Source organism: Barbus barbus (genome assembly GCF_936440315.1).
Source record: "Barbus barbus genome assembly, chromosome: 19".
Taxonomy (NCBI): domain Eukaryota; kingdom Metazoa; phylum Chordata; class Actinopteri; order Cypriniformes; family Cyprinidae; genus Barbus; species Barbus barbus.
Genome location: NC_136747.1, coordinates 8,489,578 through 8,511,819, shown reverse-complemented (window position 1 = coordinate 8,511,819; position 22,242 = coordinate 8,489,578). Strand labels below are relative to the sequence as shown.

The following is a 22,242-nucleotide window of genomic DNA, read 5'->3' as shown; positions in this document are numbered from 1 at the left end:
GGACTGGCACATGTATGTGTCATTGTAATATATTAGAAGTAAATATTACAATTAATATTAATAAACCAATATTATACCAAGCGCCGTTATTGTAAAGAAACATTGCATAAGCACACTGGTTTTAAAATGATAAAACAACTGATATACTGTTCATAATAAAGTAATTTAGTCTGATATTATCTAATGCTCTAATGCTATTTTAAAGTGTTCAAGTGCTTATATATAGGGTGAATTGCCCTAATGTGGGACATTTTTTGCACTTCAGACTTCTGTGACATATTGCAATGTGTAACCAAATAATTAAATCCACACCCAATACCATTTTAAAAAACCCAGGATGTGTCCTAAATCAAATCAAAAGAGAAAATTCAGATAACCCATTCATAAGAGAAATTATAGACATATTAGTGCTCTTATTGCAAATCGTCTGAGAAAATCTGCAGCTTCCTAATGTGGGACAGTTGTGTTCCCAATGTGGGACACTGAAAAATCTATGATAAAAGACCAAAAATCACATTGATTCATGTAGAATAGTCTGATATTATCTAATGCTCTAATGTTATTTTAAAGTGTTCAAGTGCTTATATATACTAATATTATTTACACTATACCATTCAAAGTTTGCGGTTAGGAAGATTTTTTTATAGTTTTGAAAGTGTTTACCAAAACTCCACTATTTGACCAAAAATACAGTAAAAACAGTAATATTGTAAAATATTATCACAACAATTTTTTTTTTCTAGGATTCATTGATAACAACAAAATTTATAAAAAATACCTCTTATGTAACATTATAAACGTCTTTACTGTCACTTGTGATCACATTAATGCATCCTTGCTGAATAAAAGTCTTAATTTCTTTCAAAACCAACCTTATTGGCCAAGACTTTTGAACAGTATATAATCAATGCATATGATTCTATGGTTGGATCGAGACATCACGTATACAAATGCTGTTGTGCTACAAGTCAGTGGATGCGGTGGTGTTCACAGTTATTCGATTCAGGGGAACATCCTTTGTGGGCGTCTGGTCTCACAGGTGAAACTCGTTTTCTTCTTTCTCCTACACTCACCTTTCTGAGTTGGGGGCTTTACCTTGCCCTGACTCATCTTAGGGTTGGGTTTGTGGGTGGGGGACTAATCACACTCCCTAAATACTTCAAGGTCTGAGAAGTTTTAATGATTGTTCAACTTGAATAGCTGTGGAAAACACACACACATACAAAGGTGACCTTCCAACAACCCTCCAGCACACACCTGCTTCACTTCTGCTGAATAGAAATGTGCTGCCGGTGTCGTAATCCTGTGTAGACCGCAGTTTCCTATAGCTCTGCAAGAACTTTCAAAGTATTGCCTGGATACTTTATCGTCATCTTACACTTCTTTAAAAAATCATCGCCATGCAAATTGTTGTAAAATACTGTCTATAAATGTGTATATTTACTTTTGTGGTTTTTTCCTATGTATAACATTTAAACATTTGTGGTTATTGAAAATGTTCACTAAGGTTCAGTTGGGATTTTTATTTATTTAAACAAATAACTGTAACAAACACTGCATTAAAACAGAGGACAATAGTACATATAATAAGGAAATAATCATGTTTTAGTCTGTCATAATTATAAGGAAAAATTATGACATACTTGAAATGAAACATTCATCCTGACTTGACAATTTAACTTTTTATGTCATAATTATAACGTCACAACTTTTTGTCCCTTGATTATGAAACAGTATGACATAATTTCGACTTTTTATGTCACAATTTGTTTTTCCTTTGTCACATGTTTTATACAATATTTTTTACTTGACTTAGTATCTCATAATTTTAATTTTTTATGTCATACAGCATGCCTAATTATGACAGTATCTCATAATTATAACTTACAGTAATTATGACTTAGTATTTCATAATTGTGGGTTACAAAAGCCAGATTTTTACCATGAGACGGAAATAGGCCTTAGTCTATGAGAATTATACATAAAAGACTTCTTGAGTCTTGAGTATGAAATATTCACTGCAAAATATAAAGGTTAATATAAAGGTTAAGCATTGTTAATGCTTGAAAAGTAGCTATATCTTTCATAGACAGACCTAATAGTTCATTAAATTAGACAATCAATCAATCAATAAACAATCTGTAGTCAAAGAACTGTTTAGGATCTTGTTCTTATTGTTATCAATGAGTTTAAAAGGTTAAAGGATCAGGGAAGGTTCAGAAGAAAACGTTTAGGACCTTTAGTAATGTATTTTTTTTATTTTTAGGATCTTTAGGTGTAACCTGCACCGTGACGTCTCAAGGAGCCGGCGGAAGATGGAGGAGGGGGAGATGTCGATTCCCAGGGTGGTTGGCAACAGCTGGACTGTGAATGGACAGGAGCGTGTGGAAGGAAGTGACGGATCAGGAAATGAACTAGGAGAGATGGAAGTAGGTGGCGGGATATACGAAAGCTGGGAGTCGGTTAGGAATAATAAACGGAAAAAGAAAAGGAAAAACAAAACCGATGAAAGTGATTCAGACAGGGGATCAAATACGGAGGAGAAGCGGAGGGAGGAGTATGTAATTTTTGCAAAACTTATGGACGAAGGGGACTCGTTTGGAGGTATGAATCCAATTCAACTAACAAAATCGTTAAATAAGGAAATAGGTGAAATAAAGAGTGCTAAAGTACTAAGAAATGGAGCCCTGATGATTGTGTGTAAGGATGAGAAACAGCAAGGGAAAGCAATCAAAATGAACATAATCAACAGAAAGAAAGTGGAATGTTCCAAGACTTACAAGAAATTTACAAAAGGAGTCATTACTGGGATTCCGGTAAACGTATCAGTTGATGATATGAAGAGAAACATAACAAATGCTAGAGTAAATGAAGTTAGACGTCTTAAAATTAACAGAAATGGTAATATGCAGGATAGTCTATCGGTGATGATCAACTTTGATCAGGAAAAACTTCCAGAAAAAGTGTACATTGGCTTTATGTGCTATGACGTAAGATTGTATATTCCCCCTCCAATCAGATGTTTTAAATGTCAGAGATATGGGCATATAGCTGCGGTATGCAAGGGAAAGCAGAGATGTGGAAAATGTAGTGGAGAACATGAGTATGGAAAATGCCAGGAGGGTACAAAGCTGAAGTGTTGTAATTGTGGGGGGGAACACAGTGCCGCTTACAGAGGATGTGAAGTTAGTAAGAGGCAGACCGAAGTGCAACGAATCAAGGTTGTTCAGGGAATCAGTTATGCAGAAGCTGCAAAGAAAGTCTCAGGGAATGTGACAGTAGTTAAGCAATCAGAAATTATCAGGAAAGAAATTAATCAAGGAAAGAAATGTCAAGGATGTAATAAATTGAAGGAGGAAACTTTGATAGTGAAAAAGAATGATTTTGTAATGTTCATGGCAGAAATAATAAATTGCTCTGCACAGACAAAAAGTAGAAATGAAAGGATTAAAATAATTGTTAAATCTGCAGAGAGATATCTAGATGTTAAAGGGCTGCAATGGGAGACCGTAAGAGACTCCCTTACTGAAGAGACACAATCTTCTCAGGCATGTGTTGGATTTTCTTAATGTTACTGACCATACTACAGTGGAATGCAAGGAGTCTAATTGCAAATGGCCAAGAGCTTAAGAAATACATCGATATGTTAACAGTGAAACCTAATGTAATATGTATTCAGGAAACATGGTTAAAACCACAGTTGGATTATATAATAAATGGTTATAGTATAATTAGAAGAGATAGAGAATCTGGCAGAGGAGGAGGAGTAGCAACATTTATACAAAATGGGATGAAATATAAGGTAGAACAAATAAATAAAGAGTATGAATCAATCATAACTAAGATATGGACCGAAAGAGGGAGTATAGATATTGTTAATTATTATAATCCATGTGAAAAATTAAGTCAAGTTATTTTAGAAGCTGTTGTAGGTTATTTGCATGACAAAGTAGTGTGGTGTGGTGATTTTAATTCCTATAATACATTATGGGGAAGTAATAATACTGATGTGAATGGACAAATAATTGAAGAATTCATTGATGATAATCACTTGGTGTGTATTAATAATGGAGAGGGAACACGATATAACAGTATACAAAATACAGAAACTGCACTTGACCTAACATTTGTGTCTTCTGTTATTGCAGGGATTACTACATGGAATGTAAACAAATATACTACAATAGGGAGTGATCATTATCCGGTAGTGACTACGGTTGGTACAAAAATATGTCATGAAAAAGAAAATAGAAGTCCTAGATGGAAGTTGGAGAAAGTAGATTGGGAAGTCTTTCGAGTAATTTGTGAAGATAGATGTATGACTCTGCAAGAAGAAAACCAGATGGACGTAAATATATTCAATAGTAAGTTAGTTAATGAAATAATTCAGTCGGCTGAACAAACTATACCTAAAACAACAGGAATAAGACATGTAAAGAATGTACCTTGGTGGAATGATGATTGTAAAGCAGCTATAAAAGTAAGGAATAAAGCATTTAAGAAACTTAAAAAGCAGCATTCTATGGAGGCTTTGATTCAGTATAAAAGCGCCCAGGCAGTAGTAAGGAAAACAATAAAAACACAAAAGCGTATTTTTTGGAAACAGTACTGTGATAGTATTGGAAGAACAGTACATCTGTCAGATGTATGGAATATGATTAGGAAAATGGGGGGGATTAGAAGGAATTATGAGTTACCAGTGATTATAGGCAAAGTCAAAATGGCTGTCACCAATTTAGATAAGGCTGAACTTCTAGTAGAAACATTTAAGAAAGTTCATAGCGCAGATAATCTTTCAGAAGAAGCAAAACAGTGTAGGAGTAACACATTAATGAATTATCCTAATTTGGTAAAGAAAGATGAGATGTCAGATAGTTTATTAGATTTGCCTATAAACATGTTTGAGTTAAAAAGAGCAATCAAAACTGCTCGGCAGACCACTCCAGGAAGAGATGGAGTGTGTTATAAAATGCTGGCAAATATGACAGATAATACACTGGAAAAAGTACTAAAATTATTTAACCTAGTATGGGAAACTGGTCAACTCCCTTCAGTATGGAAACAAGCAATAATAGTACCTATTCTTAAACCTGGAAAAAACCCATCAGATCCTTCTAGTTATAGGCCTATTGCACTTACTTCTCAATTATGTAAAACAATGGAAAGAATAATTACAGAAAGAATAACATATTTTTTAGAGAGTAAAAATCTGTTGTCTCCTTATCAGAGTGGATTCCGTAAGGGCAGGAATACAATGGACTCTGTATTATGTCTAGAATCAGACATTAGGAAAGCACAGACAAACAAAGAAGTAGTAGTAGCTATCTTCTTTGATGTGGAAAAGGCATATGATATGCTCTGGAAAGAAGGATTATTAATCAAGTTAAAGTCTTTAGGAATTAGTGGTAGAGCATATAACTGGGTTCAGAACTTTTTATTTGACAGAAAAATACAAGTTAAAGTAGGTGAAGAATACTCTAGAATGCATACAGTGGAGAATGGAACACCACAAGGTAGTGTGTGCAGTCCATTAATATTCAACATAATGATTAATGGCATCTTTTCACAAGTTGAACAGAATATTGGAAAATCTTTATATGCAGATGATGGGGCTTTGTGGACTAGAGGTCGCAATATATCATATGTTCATAAAAAAATGCAAAAGGCAATAGAGGAAGTTGAAAAGTGGGCTAATAAATGGGGGTTTAAATTATCTGTATCAAAAACGCAGGTCATTTGTTTCTCAAGGCGACTTAAAAGCATACCCCTCTCTTTGAAATTATATGGGAATCCTCTTGAGCAAGTTAAAGTTATAAGATTTCTAGGAGTTTGGTTTGATGAAAAACTTACATGGAAAATTCATCTGGATAAAATTAAGGACAAGTGTAAAAATATTATTAATATTCTTAGGTGTTTATCAGGACGGGAGTGGGGAGCTAGTAGGACATCCCTACAGAGTATATACTGGGCACTCATGAGATCTGTCCTTGATTATGGATGCATTGCCTATATGTCAGCAGCAGAAACAAACCTCAAACAATTAGATATACTGCAAGCACAAGCCCTAAGAATCTGCAGTGGATCATTTAAAACATCGCCGGTATCATCTATGCAGGTGGAGATGGGAGAAATGCCTTTAGGTATAAGACGAATGAAGTTAATGTTGGCATATTGGGTTAATATCCAGGGACAAAGTGTTTTACATCCTGTCAAAAGTGTATTGACAGACTGTTGGGAACATAATGTAACAAATTTTATGAGTTTTGGGTGGATAGGTGACGCAAAGGCGAGGTATATAGGACTAAATCAAGTACAGTACAGCAACACAGTCTCAATATCCTCCATCCCTCCCTGGTTATTCCCCTTACCAACCGTTGACCTCAGTATACAACAGGAAATAAAGGATCAATCCAAACAACTTCCAGTGTGGTATATAGTGTGGAAGTATATTGAGAGACATTTCCATGATTCAGTGTTTTTATTTACGGATGGATCAAAAGACCCGAAGACAGGATATGCCGGTGCAGCTGTGTATATTCCAATGAATGATTCTTACATTAAGAAAAGAGTTTCTGATCATTTATCAGTTTATGCTACAGAACTATTGGCAATTTTAATGGCCCTGCAGTGGACAGAAGAAAAGCAAATGAATAACATAGTTATTGCATCTGATAGCTACTCAGCACTGGAAAGCATAAAATCTGGTAGCTCATCTTTTAGGATGGATATAATTAATGATATATTCCATAAATTGTATAACTTAAAGCTTATGGGTATATCAATTCAATTTATTTGGGTTCCTGCTCATGTTGGTGTGGTAGGAAATGAGAAGGTGGATGTTATGGCTAAACAAACTTTAAAATTAAAGCAGATAGATTTACAAGTTCCATTAAGTAAAGCAGAAGCTAAAGTGTTCATTAGGAGATATGCACAATCTATATGGCAGGAACACTGGGATGGTATTGAAACAGGAAGACACTTATATAATATTCAACAACAAGTTGGTACTGGGAGGAGAGAGAGCAGGAACAGAAATGAAGAGAATATAATAACCCGTTTGAGAATAGGTCACACAGGATTGAATAGTACACTGTTTAAAATCGGCAAACATCCAACTGGGGAATGTAATCACTGTAGTCAGCAAGAGACAGTTGAACATGTAATACTTCACTGCAGGAAATACAACAAAGAAAGACATAATTTTATTCAGTCACTAATTAAAGCTGAGCATAAAGATTTTTCAATAATAGGTATACTAAAGGAAAAGGCTATATATGACATTATTACTAAGTTTATTAAAGAAACGGAATTAAGTAAAAGAATTTAGACAGTTATTTAATTTTTTTTTTTATTTTATTTATTTAATTTCTATTTTTTTTTTTAATTTTTTTTTAATTTTTTTTTTATTTTTTTTTTATTTTTTTTTTTTGTTCCCCATCTATCATATTATGTTAATCCTATAAACATGTATCCTGTCCACACTCCAGTCCAGTCGGTGGCGGTAATGCACCTACAAGTTGGTTTGCCAACCGCCAATAAACACCAAAGAAGAAGAAGAAGAAGAAGTGACGTCTCAACCGGAAGCCGCACCTTCCAATCGCCACTCCCATATATGCGTCACGGCAGACTGACCAAATCCGGAAGTGAAGATGGCGACCGCCTTCGAGAGGTTCAACCTGTAAGTTGAAACTTTTATTCGAGCGCAGGGACCGATAGAAACACGCACGGCGCCTAGTTTCGCTTCAGTGAAGCTCAGCTCTTTTAATGGCAGCGTCTGTGGGCGCTGTCAGAAGTGTTGTTGCCAGTACTGGGCAGTTTATGTTGTGGTGGAAGCTGCACTGGCTTAAGCCGTTCAGACACTGTTCAGATTGGCTGTGTTTCAAACCCAGTGAGCTGCACATCTACACAAACGCGAGAGCAGAATCTTTATACTGCATTACGACAGCAAAACGCGCCAAGTGTTGTCTATGCAGCTCACTGAGGGTCTGATGCATTGATTTGAGCGTGGCCAGCATCTATTCGCATATTTTAGTAAGTCTGCTAGGACTGGGGTGTTAATTTGGACTATGCATTAGGATGCTGAAGTCAGTTTCAGTGCTGCAGTTTTGTAGATGCATCAGTGTAAAGATGATGCCAATATTATGTTAGGTCAAATGTTGCATGTATAAAACAAATGATAGAGTATATGGCATGCTGTACAAAGATGCACAATTAATATCTGATTATCTGACAAATTGTGAAACTGTAGCTGAACCACTGAGAGGGAGGGGAACCTGATGGAATATCTCCAGCCCACACCTTACATCAACATGATACTGAGTTATCAGACGCTACTGATATGAGTTACAGTGGTGTGCTTTCTGAGTCACTGACTTCTGAACATGTACTGTAGTTCTGAGAACCAAGCTTGTTTTGCACAGACATTCATTATCATGACAATTGAATGGAAGGAAAATAAAGTTTGAATCTATTGATGCACCAAAACTATTTTTTTAGCCTAAAATGGAAACTGAAGTTCATTTATTAATTAATTAGTTGTTCAAATTTATTTAATAATCAACCCTCAAATAAAAACTGAATTGTATGTAAAAAATAAATAAATTGCATGTACGTTTTACTGCCGTCTTTTTATGATGTAGCCTATTAATTTATTGTTGTAATTAAACATTTAAACAGTGGCGCTTAAAAACTTTTTTTTTCAAACATACATTTAGACTTACTAACAGGTTAAGTAAAATATGATGAATATGTAACATAGTGTATATATTTAGCAACATGCTCCTCTAGAATGATTTTTTCTAGCTAACTGATGAGTTTATGGAACTTGAATGGCTTTGCCAAGATAAATGTGATTTCAACCAATGTTGATTCATATGTCTGCTGAATATTTTTGGTTGCTGATATTTTGGTGCATCACTTTGATTTTTGAATTTTTTTTAATCGGTATGTCAGAAACTAACATCATTCGACCTCTGAGTCTTTTCACTTTACAAAAACCTACAATTTAAAATACTATGACGTGTATTTGTTTACATGTTTCACAATTTTAATAATGTATGTTTTTAATTGCTAAAGTTGTTTTTTGCATTACAGTAATAATAAATTATGCTTATCATAATTAAGTCACAATGCATAAAATATTGTTCTAAAAAAAGTAGCTTTTTCTTATTTAATAAGAATAATTTTTTTTATTCTGCCTGATGCTTTTTTTATATCACAGTCACTAATTTGCTTGCTAAATACCAAATTATAATATAATATATAAATGATTGTTTGTTTCTTGCTTTAATTATGTAATTAGCCTGTTTTTTTTCTTTTTTTGAGACACAGTAAGCCTTCAGTTTTATGAATGGCCTCTTGCACAATAAACAGAACATTGCCAATGGTTTTACAGCTGAGAAAGGCTTGTGTATAATGATATAGTTAATAATAAGACAGAAACCCTTGCACCACAGTGTGTTTGTGCACATGGTGCACATAATTCATAATGGCTATGATTTGTCATATACAGACACTAGACACAGATCTATAAGGGATGCGAATTTGCCTCCACTGTAGCAACAAAACAAAACAGAATTGCAGGCTAAATTTGAACGTGTGTTGTTTTACTTGTGTGACCTAATTAAAAGGCTCTGACAATTGAAGTTGCATCTATGTGTCATGAAACCATTTTTTACATTTTGAGATAGATTCCATAGACCTATTATGCAATCATGGTTAATGGTGCAGAGGTTAACCATGCAAATGCTGCATCCTTCCCTCGTTGCAAACTCATCAAGTGGTGCACAGAAAGTGGCTGCTCAGCGATTTGGTAAGGAAGGAAGACTCCAGCCATTAAAGTGGGACAAGCATGTACAATGTTGTTACTGAAACAGACTCTCAAACTCCTCACATTGTATATTCGAAACTTACATTATGTAATTATGTAATTTTCTCTAAACTTTACTTAAAAATGTGCACGACCGAAGCTGAAAAGCAGTTCTGATTTATGACGTTGCTGAAAATCTGCTCTCTCCAGATGGTCTGAGATGGAAATGAATTTCAAGCTATTATGTTTCTGACGCTGTTTTGTCTTATTGATATCATCTCCACTCAAAAGCTGATTGTATTGCATATAGATTTCTTTATTCAGTGCTGTTTTTTTCGCATTCACAATAATCTCAAAGGCATTCGCTTGCATAATGCAGCTATCTGTCAAATGCTAACCAGCCAAACCCTCAGCTCTTGTTTTATACTGGAAAAACCTGTGTGTGTTTTGCAGCACAATACAAAAAGTGTCAGAATAGACTTACTGTTCTGTTTAATCAGAGTTAGGTTTATTTGTTGAAAATAAAACATTCTTTTCTGCTTTTTTTCATAGGCATGCAACACCTGAGAAGTTCTACATTGAGGCCTGTGATGATGGAGCTAATGACGTGCTGGTTATTGATAGGGTGTCCACCGAGATGACCCTTGCAGGTACGGTCTGACTGCTAGTAAGAATGGAAACCAGTTCAAATATGTTGTATTACATTTCATCTTGAATACAAAAATAACATCTTGCTAACTTGTAATCATAAAATGGGCTATTTGCAAGAACTAGATACTTTCCCTCAGCAAGGACACATTAAATTGATCAAAATTGACAGTAAAGACATTTCAAATGTTACAAAAGATTTCTGTATCAAATAAGTGCTGTACTTTTGAACTATCAAAAAATGTATCACAGATTTGATAAGCATATGAAGCAGTACATTCATTTTCAATATTGATAATAATAAGAAATGTGTCTTGAGCAGAAAAACCAGCATATTAGACTGATTTCTGAAGAATCATGTGACACTGAAGACTGGAGTAATGATGCTGAACATTCAGCTTTGCATCACAGAAATAAATGACATTTCAAGATATATTCAAATAAAAAACAGTAATTTTTAATTGTAATAATATTTCACAATATTAATATTTTTACTGTATTTTTGATCAAATAAATGCAGTCTTGGTGAGCTTAAGAGACTTATTTTAAAAACATCCCCAAAGTTTTGAACAGTAGTGTATACAAATTTGTCTAATTCTAATATTTATTTATTGTCTATTACAAAACTAAAATGTTTAAAGGGTTAGTTCACCCAAATCGAAAATTCTGTCATGAATTACTCACCCTCATGTCGTTCTAAGCCCGTAAGTCCTTTGTTCATCTTCAGAACACAAATTAAGATATTTTTGATGAAATCCGAGAGCTTTCTGACCCTCCATAGACAGCGACACAACTGAAATGTTCCCAGGCCCAGAAACATAGTAAGGACGTTTACGTTTAGCATGCACTTGCTTTGTCAGGATCGTAAACAACGCTGATTATGTTGATTACATTCTGGGGATGCGTCGTGGTACTCTCCAAAATGGCGTAAGATATTAACTCAGGGAGAAGAATTGTTGAATAAATTGTTATTTTAGTTTTCTTTGCGCACAAAAAGTATTCTTGTAGCTTCACAAAATTGAAGTTGAGCCACTGATGCCACATGGACTGTTTTACCAATGTCCTTGCTACCTTTCTGGGCCTGGGAACATTTCAGTTGCATTGCTATCTATGCAGGGTCAGAAAGCTCTCGGATTTCATCCAAAATATCTTAATTTGTGTTCCGAAGATGAACGAAGGTCTTACGGGTTTGAAACGACATGAGAGTGAGTAATTAATGACAGAATTTTCATTTTTGTGTGAACTAACCCTTTGAACTATATTATGTCCCAAATTATAGTAACATGGTTACTGGAATGGAATAGAATAATAAAAAAGCTCATTTAAAATATAGTTTGTCTTTCTGAGGTTGGCGATGGATATTTTCTGAAGGTTAAGCAGCTCATTTCTCTGACCGTGTGAAAAAGTACACTGAAAGATTTATAGTTTGGGCAGCTGTGATCTGACATTTATGAACAGCTACAACTTATGAGGGAATCCGACCTTTCAAAGTACACAGGCATCGATGAAAAGTTACGGCTGCTATTTGGACTTTGTTGTAGTTCTCTGTTTTAATGGTGACCTCCTTGCTAAGTGACATTTCATCAGTATTGTCAACGTGACATTGTACATTTGAGGTAGTTGCTGTGGTCTGTTGTTAAAGGTGTATTCCAGGAATAGCACAGGTCTGTTACTTCCTCTTATCAAAGCAGTGAAGTATATTAAATGTGCAATCTGCAAAATTGCTTACTGTGATTTGAATGGTGCAGTAATGTTTTTTCCTCTTCAAGGTATTAAGGACATCCCCCCATCAGGCGTAACCAGGCCCATTTGTGGAATCATGGGAACTATTCGCCTGGTGGCTGGTAGGTTCTATGTTATTATGATGTTCCGATATTTTAATAGAATTCGGAATGCTGATTGTATGATTTTTGATTACCATGACGCATGTTTTTGTTTTGTTTGTTGGTTCTGCAGGGATGTACCTCATAGTCATCACCCGGAAAAGGAAAGTGGGCGACCTGTTTGGCCACACTGTGTGGAAAGCGGTGGAGTTTGATGTGATTTCTTATAAGAAGACCATTTTGCACCTCACAGATATTCAGGTCATCAAAGTCCCTAACCTCAAATTTCAGTTTAATGCTGATGTTTGTGACACCTTGAGTTGAAAGTGGGCTATAAATGTCATTCGTTGTTTGATCAGTTGCCCAGTGCGTCTCTAAATCATAACCGAAAGGTTTCCTGCTCTTAAGTTTTTGCCTTTCACAATTTTCCATTTACAGTTACTCAGAAGTGCTGTAAGAACAATGCATCAGATTCCCCCTCGGCTTGTGAAATTGGGTGTACTCATACAGTAAATTTTTCATTTGAGCCCATGCTCCGAGTGCAGTGATATCTCATTACAGTGTTGTATACTTGTTGCATTATTTAGCGAGGATAAGACTTCAGCTGAAATGGCCTTGGATGCAGCCTGTGAGTAGACCAGTATTGGACACGGGAAGTGTTTCGAATTGAAAAAAAGTACATGGGAGGCTTGACTGCAAACAACTAGACCATTAAAGCGCTCCAAGCATCTCTACTCTTGTAAGAAGGTTCAATGTAAGCGCATGAGGTCTGCAGTGAATGCATCTAGCTACACTAGCTTGGTTAGTTTCATTCCGGAATGTGGCCTGGATGAAAGTGCCAAACCTTTTTGAGAAGGTGATAATTCCTTGCATGAACTGCCTACATAATTTTTGTGTTGAATATTGTGACATTTTCATAATGAATTCCATATAATTCCATGTAGCTCTGAGTTGAGCAGAATCCTGTTACTGTAGAAAAGATATGCTGAGATTGAAAGGTCTGGCATTGGTTGAGATCTTAGTTTGGGCACCTGCACGTGGAGCAAAGCTTGTTTTCAGTAAGAATGAATTCGTTCTACTAAAGTAAGAGTGTTGTGTGATGCAGTGGAGCAGATTAACTCATGAACATGCTTTTTTGAACATGTAAAACTGCTTCCTTTTGTCAGAGTCATGGCTTAGCAGTTAGTTATGCTACAGAGACATTAAGTGTTCATGAGAGAGATACAAGTTCAGATTTCAGAATATTGTAATCCAAATTTGCCAGTTGTCAATTATATATTTAAATTAAATTGAAAGTGACAAAATAGTATTATCATTAAATAATATAAATATTATATTATTAATGCAAACAAATGATTTATTATTAGTACCATAAGTTTTAGTAGTATTAATAATTATTAATAAACGATTATAATTCAAAAATAATATAAATATTAAAATAATTAGTTATCAAATTTATGTTTTTGTTATTAGTAGCATAATTATTAGTATGAATAATTATTAATAAACAATAATAATTCAAAATAATATAAATATTAAAATAATTAATGTTATCAAATTAATACATTATGGTTGTTAAAAAGTATAATGATGATGATAATAATACTTTGTTGCATATTTTCTTTATCTTCATCTGCTATATATATATATATATATATATATATATATATATGAAAAGTCAAATTTCAAGTCAATTATAAATTAGAATATTACTATTATATTTTCTAATGAAATGCATACATTTATTTCAATAATTTTGACACTGCCAAATAGACTTTTTTTCAATAGTTAATTTTAAACTCATTTTGATAAATATCTATATATTGTGAAATAAATTAATATCGACTGCCAGGTTTAATATCAAAAAGTAATATTGCTTAACCCTACTTCATCCCATTTCTCCATCTTCTATTGTCCTGTCATTACTTTACTTTTATACCATAAAAATGGAAAAGGCCCCAAACAATTATGAATAATTCAATCAATAACCCTAGTCTTCTTTCTGTTCACATCACTTATTGCCAATAATCTTATTCACTGACTGTTACCTTCTCACAGATGCAGGACAACAAGACGTTTCTGTCTATGCTTAGCAATGTACTCAACACAGACGGTTTCTACTTCTGCACGGACTATGACCTGACCCACACCCAGCAGCGCCTGTCCAACACCAGCCCAGACTTCCAGGAGATGAGCCTGCTGGAGAGGGTAAGCAGAGCAAAGACTGAGGGATGATAATGATGGCAGAAGAGAGAGAAAGAGCTGTTTGAAGTTTCAGTGGTAGAGAGAGAAGCAGAGCACAGCAGGGGGCAGGTTTTCATCAGTATCACATACAGAAGGCCGGCCAGCTCATTGTCTCAAACTGCATCCCTCATTTACAATAAAGGGCCGTCACAGGAGATGCGCTGCCTGTCTCTTTGTAAGCTAGATTTGCAAAGCTCTTGTTTTACAAGCACATTTGCTGACATGCGGACACACACTGCAATTTCCCTCATATTTTGTTTTTATGTTTTCAAAGAGAGAGTTTGTGCTCTGCATTTGTGTCTGGCTTTTGACACAGTCTGTAATTTTGCAGTTGTCTATCCCTTTTCATAAAGTTCAACTTTAGAGTGTTCAAACTTCTTGAGTATATTTGGTCACACTGTTTGTGTATTAGACCCTTCAAAACAACCATAACTTCTCAGATTCCTGTCTTCTATCATTTCTCCACACAGGCAGACCAGAGATTCATGTGGAATGGAAACCTTTTAAGAGAAATAACCGCACAGCCTGAGGTATAAAAATAAACCTAGTTCAAAAACCATTAAACATATGAGAAAATTGCACATAGTAAGTCATTGATTTTCCCTTTTCAGCTCCATAAATTTGCATTTCCTGTCATCCATGGATGTATCCTTTGATAGATGTCATGTTGTTTGTAGTTAAGTTGCTCAGTTTATTTAGTCTTGACTGTCTGGAGGAAGCAAATTATGAACTGTGAACTGATTCTGTTAAAGATGACATTATGTAACTGGTCATGATTAGTTGATAATATTGTTCATAATCTAAAAACACATTTGCACTGTAAATTGCTTGGGATGAAATTGAAGAAATAAGTAGTAGTTGGAAAATGTGTGTGATATTGAGGCTTAACCTACTGCTTCAGTTATTGTGATGAAGCCGTGCTGCATCAATGGGAAGGTGTTTGAGTGGATCCTCATCTCTAGACGGAGCTGTTTCAGAGCGGGGGTCCGATATTATGTCAGAGGTGAGATGTGTTCAAGCATATATACATGTTCACACAGTGGTCTTTGCTGCAGATATTACAATTTTCCCCTGTGCCTCAGGCATCGACTCTGAAGGACATGCTGCTAACTTCGTTGAGACAGAACAGATAGTCCAGTACAGTAATGCCCGGGTGTCCTTTGTGCAGGTTGGTGGAAACTACTGTTGGCCTGTATTACAAGAATATTTGTTTTTGACCTCCCAGAATTCACCTTAGAGATTTAATTTGTGCTCTTTCACTCACCTCTTACACAGACTCGAGGCTCCATGCCCTTTTTCTGGTCTCAAAGACCCAACCTGAGGTACAAGCCCAAGCCACAGATAAGCACTGACACCAATCACGTAAGACCACTTATGCTGCTACAGCAACTTTTTATAGTTTTTTTTATTATTATTATTTAAACTATCAGAAGATGAAAAAATCTATATCTGTCTATCTATTGATCTATCTATCCTTGCAGATGGATGGATTCAGGAGGCATTTTGAGTCGCAGGTTCTCATTTATGGCAAACAAGTCATTCTGAATTTGGTGAGTACAATATTTTAATCCACCTGTAGAAAAGTGTAGTTGATTTTGATTGGTCAAATAGTTGAAGATAATTGCTTTATCTGCAGGTGAATCAGAAAGGATCTGAATTGCCTCTTGAGCAGGCCTTCGCCAAAATGGTCAATGGCATGGAGAACGGACTCATCAAGTATTTAATGCAGTTTCTTTTAATACCTACAGAGGCATTTTTAGTGGTTTTTGCTAAGGCAATTACTGTTGCTCATTCTAAGAATATACTTTGAACAGACCCTTGAAGGGATAGTTCACCCAAAAATTATATTATTAATTACTCTCCCTCATGTCATTCCAAACCCGTAAGACCTTTGTTCATCTTCAGAACACAAATAAAGGTATGATGAAATCCAAGAGCTTTCTGACCCTGCATAGACAGAAACACAACTAATATGTTCAGGATATAAAAAGGTAGTAAGGACATTGTTAAAATAGTCCGTGTGGTATCAGGAAGCTATAAGAATACTTGCATGCACTGTGGTACTCTCATGAAGAAATTAAGAGAAGAAATTGTTGAATAAAGTCGTTATTTTTGTTTCTTTGCACACAAAAAGTATTCTCATAGCTTCATTAAAATAAGGTTGAAGCACTGATATCACATGGAATATTTTAACGATGTCCTTACTACCTTTTTGTGTCTTGAACATATTAGTTGTGTTGCTGTCTATGCAGGGTCAGAAAGCTCTCGGATTTCATCAAAATACCCTTATTTGTGTTCAGAAGATGAATGAAGGTCGTACGGGTTTGGAACGACATGAGGGAGAGTAATTCATGACAGAATCTTGATGTTTGGGTGAACTATCCCTTTAAGACTAAGGTTTAAAGTGCGTCACAACTCGCCCTACACCATTTGTGCTACAGAGATAATAATGCCTCAAACCTTGCAGCTTATTAAGGAGAAGTGTGGTGTTACTTTTCTAAGTATTCAGAGTGATCAGACTTTAAAAGTGTGGGCTTACTTTCACCAAAGCATTTAATTAATTAAAAAAGTAAAAACAGCAATATTGTTAAATATTGCAGTTTAAAATAAGTTTTCTATTTTAATTTTTATGTTTTAAAATGTAATTTATTCCTGTGATGTCAAAGCTGAATTTTCAGCATCGTTACTCAAGTGTCACATGATCCTTTAGAAATAATTTTTATATGCTAATATGCTGCTCAAGAAGCATTTATTATTAATATCAATGTTGAAAACTTGTTTCTATCTGCTACTCGTGTATTGCTGTGTGGTGACTCTTGCATCTCTTTTGAGGTACATCGCCTTTGACTTTCACAAAGAATGCAGCAAGATGAGATGGCATCGCCTCCAGATTCTCGTTGATGCTGTTTCTGACATGCAAGACGAGTTTGGGTTTGTATTCATCTCTGTACCTTTCTATAGGAAAGACTGTGGTCTCTGATGCTGTAACTGATTCACTTTGATCTGGTTCTTGAACGCTGATTCTGCAGGTATTTCATGGTGAGCTCAGACGGGAAGGTGACATCCGAGCAGTCTGGAACCTTCCGCAGTAACTGTATGGACTGTCTGGACCGTACCAACGTTATTCAGAGCCTGCTGGCCAGACGCTCCCTACAGAGCCAGCTACAGGTGACGCCACATCACAAATAGCATGTCTGACGCGTCCTAACGAGGTGTGATGCAATTGAGGACACTTACGCACTAGAAAGAGCTGACTGGCTGTAATTCTGTGGCTTTTCTGTCATTTAGGGCCACTTACTTGAAACTTAATGCATCATGTTTGCGTAGGAAGTGTAAAACTCTATTATGTGGTCATGATTGCTTGGAGACATTTAGAAATCAGTTATATGGATTAATAATGTGGTTAAATATTAATTTGTCATCATCTTGAGCTGTCTTTCATTTCAGAGGATGGGTGTCCTTCACGTAGGCCAGAAAATTGAGGAGCAGGCTGATTTTGAGAAGATTTATAAGAATGGTGTGTTTGTTTTGCTAGAAATTCCCTTAGTAGACACAATTGTCTTGTTAGGGACTGTAAATAAAGCAAGAAACCTCATTATTTTCCTTTTCTTGTTCTCTCAGCGTGGGCAGACAATGCCAATGCTTGTGCTAAACAGTACGCAGGAACCGGAGCATTGAAAACCGACTTCACCAGGTATTCATCCCAGACTCCTTTCAGAATATGTGCAGTTGTGTGCGTCCACCGCTGTAACCTTCACCTTTGACCTCAGATCCGGGAAGAGGACTCACTGGGGATTGGTAATGGACGGCTGGAACTCAATGATCCGTTACTACAAGAACAATTTCTCAGACGGGTTCAGACAAGTGCGTATGAATTCTTTGTCTTTATGTCTTTCAATCAGACTGCATTGAATTTTAAGTAGTTGACTTTGCCCACAGGACTCCATCGATCTTTTCCTCGGAAACTATACAGTAGATGAAAACGATGGCTTGACGGCCCTGCACATGCAGAAGGACCGGAAGTTCCTCTTGGTCAGTGCTTTTCCCATACTGCTTGTAGTAAGAGAGAATCCGAATTAAAAGAGGTCATTACTATGACGAATAAAAAAGAGAAACATTTACTCCAAGCAGCTTCATGCAGTCCTAACATTAATAATTCAACAACACCAGCTGCTGGTCATTCCCTGCATATTTTATATTCATAAATCTCTGTCATTTCTTCTACAGCTTCCTGTTATTATGGTGGTGGCCTTCTCCATGTGCATCATCTGTCTCCTTATGGCTGGTAAGGTCTGGCATTATAACACAACATGAAATAAAGCAATAACATGACACATTTTTGTCCAAATCTATAGACCTTAGTCAGGTTAGATGCCAGATTGACGAAAACTAGTCTGTGAGGGATAGATTTAGAGTCTTAACAATGGCAGACAAAGGTTCTAGATCACTTTATTTTTACAACTCACAACTTTCAAAACTGTTTCATGGAGTTTTTGTCTAACGTTATATTGGAAAGACGTTTCATCATCTGAACATTAAACGTATGTCTCCTGACAAGAATTAAATATGGTGCTACCCTGACTAATATCTATTTATTTATTTAATAAAAGAATTCATACATGCAGTCAATTAAAAAACAATGGTTTTAATTCCTGAATTATATTTCACTTCGATGTAAATGTCCCGATATCATAAGAACGTAAAATATTTTTGGATTATTTACAATATATTTTTTTAACAAAACTGCTTATTAATATTTGAAACACTAGTATAATCAAAGTCATGCGACTAAGAAAGTCATGGGGTGCAAACAACATGTAAAAACATGCAAGAATAAAAAACAAAAAAATTACGATATAATTACAAAATGTCAAGAAGTCTCTCAAAATATTAGACATTTAATGCACGGTTAGTTCAAATTGTCAAATGTCATGTGGTGCAACTACCTAAAAACTTGATATTTATGAATTAATAAATAAGATTTGTTGAAAAAAAACATATCTTTTAAAATATTTTTTTAAATAATAATAATTTTAAGTACATTCACATGTATTGAATGTGTGAAGAAAATGTTACTTTTAATAATATTACATCACATGGTTTAATGCATGAGTCATTCATTAGATTTAAATGGAACCAACATGAATACAAAAAATACATTAAGAACTTTACTTGTTTTAAACTTTATTTATTTTTTTATATTTTTCCTTTACTTTATTTACCATTATATGTCATTGACCCACAAGAGATGTGCGTTACAATGATTTGAATCATTATATGGTTCCATTACTGTTGCTTCTTTGGAAAATGTACAAACAGTATTTAGTTTGTGAATAATAATGGATCTGGTACTCTCTGTCAGGTGACACTTGGACGGAGACCCTGGCATACGTGTTGTTCTGGGGAATGGCCAGTGCTCTTACGGCTGCTGTCATTGTGGTCAATGGACGGGAGTTTGTTGACGCACCGAAACTGGTCCAAAAAGAGAAGATGGATTGAATATCGAGACGACCTTCCTTCTGTTCTCTCCGTTTCCTCTTTATTTTCCTCCAACACTGACCTGCTCTCCACACTGTCCTTAAACTTAAGCATCCCTGTTTTCTGCTCCCATATATAAATTTCTTTAACAATAAAACTTGCATTATAGAATTGCACATGGGTTGCACAATATCCCCAGCCTGTAAGTGCATTGTGGACATTGCGTCTTACTTTAAAGGCTGCTGCGTTGTTACTCTTTGGCAATTGATCTAAATTGACCCGTTGTGAAATTAGAGTTAGTGTTTTGGCTCTAGAGCTTCTGCTTTATGATATCACCAAGCGTGTGCCCATTGGCCCAGTCTATGGGTTTACAGATCAATGAAGGTCTATTGTAATTAGATTGTTACACAAGGGAACATTACATGATGTATCAGTGGCTCAGCCCTTGGTTATTTCCATTTCTGTCCTTTCAAATCTGTGCTGAAATCAGCCTCATGCCTCCGTTTTATTTTCATTTGTTCTTTGCAATGGCAGTTTGGGTTTTAATGTGGTTTCCTTTTGTTCTGCCAGCATATTTATGGGTTTGTGTTTTTCATAAATGATCAAATTAGACAGCTGTGGGATGCACTGGGAGAGAGAGTCGTATTAAGCACCGTTTCTTTATGAGTTTACAGAAAAATATGAACAGCACTTTTCCTGTGTTAACTTCTTTGTCTCTTCGTGGACCAATGAACACTAACAGATATGGCACGCATAAAGTCGCTCTTTAATGGCTCTTCGACTGCACTTCTCTTCAACGTTACCAATTCAGTGGCAGTTCATTAGACGGAAATAGACTTCTATCAGAATACCTGTCAAATTGACTCGCACTTTTAATTGAATTCCCTTAAACTATACTGACAATTCAGAAGGCATTCGCTTTTAACTAAATTATTTAGACAAGTGGCTTTCAAGGATGTCATATAGCAGAAAAAATGTCAGTTTTATTGATGTTCACTTGCATGATGGTGCATTTCAAAATGCCTTACCTTTAACCCACCAATGTCTTTTCATTTTGACACATTTAGCAAGGTGTTTTTGGGATCGGGAGTGGACACTGATAAATGAATTACTTTTAGGTCTTCCTTTTGAGCTCATTACTACCTTTAGAACTGAATGCTCATCAGTTTGGTTTAATGTTGACAAAGAATGTAGATTTTGATGCCTTTGTGTGTTTTGTAGATGATAATGCAAGCTGTAACACAGTTATATTGGGCACATCTCAACAGGAGATTGCAATTGAGAGTTTCATCAAATTCATATAGGCCGTATTTGATTTTTCTTTGTGTGCAAAGATCAAGAGAATATGCAGTACAACTTGGAATTAAAATGAAGGGATGGAAACAGAACACTGATATTTGAATCCTGTATGTTTGATGTTTACCTGTATAAATCTGATGTGTAAACTGTACATTGGGAAGAAATTAAGAGAATTTATATGTGTCATTGTAATCATGTACTGTACAGTGTAGTTTACAACAACATAGCTTTAGCTCTTTCTGGTTGAGTTATTGATCAATCAAAGTGATGTTACTGATCTCATTCTTCCATCACAGAGCTTGATGAATATGGCTTTCATTATACCCTAGATTATGAACTGCATTGTTGTATTTCCAGGGTGCACTCGGGTTGAAGTGTGTTAAATGACATATTATCAATATTAATTGTGTTTTTGGACTTGATCCTGACAGTGTTTTAAATCCCGTTTAACCTCTCTCGTCTTGTTTGATTAAGAGACTATATGCCTCAGTTGCGTTTCTGATTACTGTGCTCATTCAGAAGTATTCAGTTCTCACCCATGATTTCAAGGGAATAGTTTGTGAAACAGTCTCGAACCTCTACCGTTCTGATGAAAAATGCATTGAGACTATTGCTCGTAATCTAGGTATTGTATGGTTTCGAACATTGAGGTGTCATTTAATACAAGACATTTCAACCACTGTAACTGATGATTTCTTGATGAAATCACGTTTAATAAATTCTACCAATAAAATGCAACTTGTCCTGCTTCTTACTGATGCGAAGGCTATTAACAGGGCTGAAACACAAATGGAAAAAATAGATCTGAGTTGGTTAAAATGGTTCTATGGTTTATGCTGATCAGCCACAACATTAAAAATCACTGACAGGTGAAATGAATAACATTGATTATATCTTTACAATGGCACCTGTCAGAGCAGTCAGCATCTCCGAAATGGCACG

The 22,242-nt window shown here is 35.5% G+C and overlaps 1 protein-coding gene across 1 annotated transcript; it reads left to right on the top strand.

The window, feature by feature from the left end:
* Window positions 1–2,411: 2,411 nt before the first annotated feature.
* Window positions 2,412–22,036, top strand: LOC306885557 (phosphatidylinositol-3-phosphatase SAC1-A-like). Its single transcript, XM_079442168.1, has 21 exons — window positions 2,412–2,604; window positions 7,488–7,678; window positions 10,361–10,458; window positions 12,226–12,300; window positions 12,413–12,540; window positions 14,338–14,487; window positions 14,994–15,053; window positions 15,135–15,168; window positions 15,425–15,526; window positions 15,606–15,691; window positions 15,799–15,885; window positions 16,005–16,073; window positions 16,160–16,239; window positions 17,356–17,454; window positions 17,553–17,691; window positions 17,971–18,040; window positions 18,145–18,217; window positions 18,294–18,387; window positions 18,463–18,555; window positions 18,751–18,808; window positions 19,886–22,036. The coding sequence occupies exons 2-21, from the start codon at window positions 7,650–7,652 to the stop codon at window positions 20,020–20,022; spliced, it is 1,761 nt and encodes a 586-aa protein (XP_079298294.1). The 5' UTR covers window positions 2,412–2,604; window positions 7,488–7,649; the 3' UTR covers window positions 20,023–22,036.
* The last annotated feature ends 206 nt before the right edge of the window (window positions 22,037–22,242 follow it).

What these genes read in the sequence shown, in the direction of transcription:
- LOC306885557 (XM_079442168.1), top strand. Translation starts at nt 7,650, where the DNA reads ATGGCGACCGCCTTCGAGAGGTTCAACCT. An exon ending in ATTTCCTGTCATCCATGGAT is followed by an intron (nt 15,169 to 15,424) that starts GTATCCTTTGAT and finishes CTACTGCTTCAG; the next exon opens with TTATTGTGATGAAGCCGTGC. An exon ending in ATGGAGAACGGACTCATCAA is followed by an intron (nt 16,240 to 17,355) that starts GTATTTAATGCA and finishes ATCTCTTTTGAG; the next exon opens with GTACATCGCCTTTGACTTTC.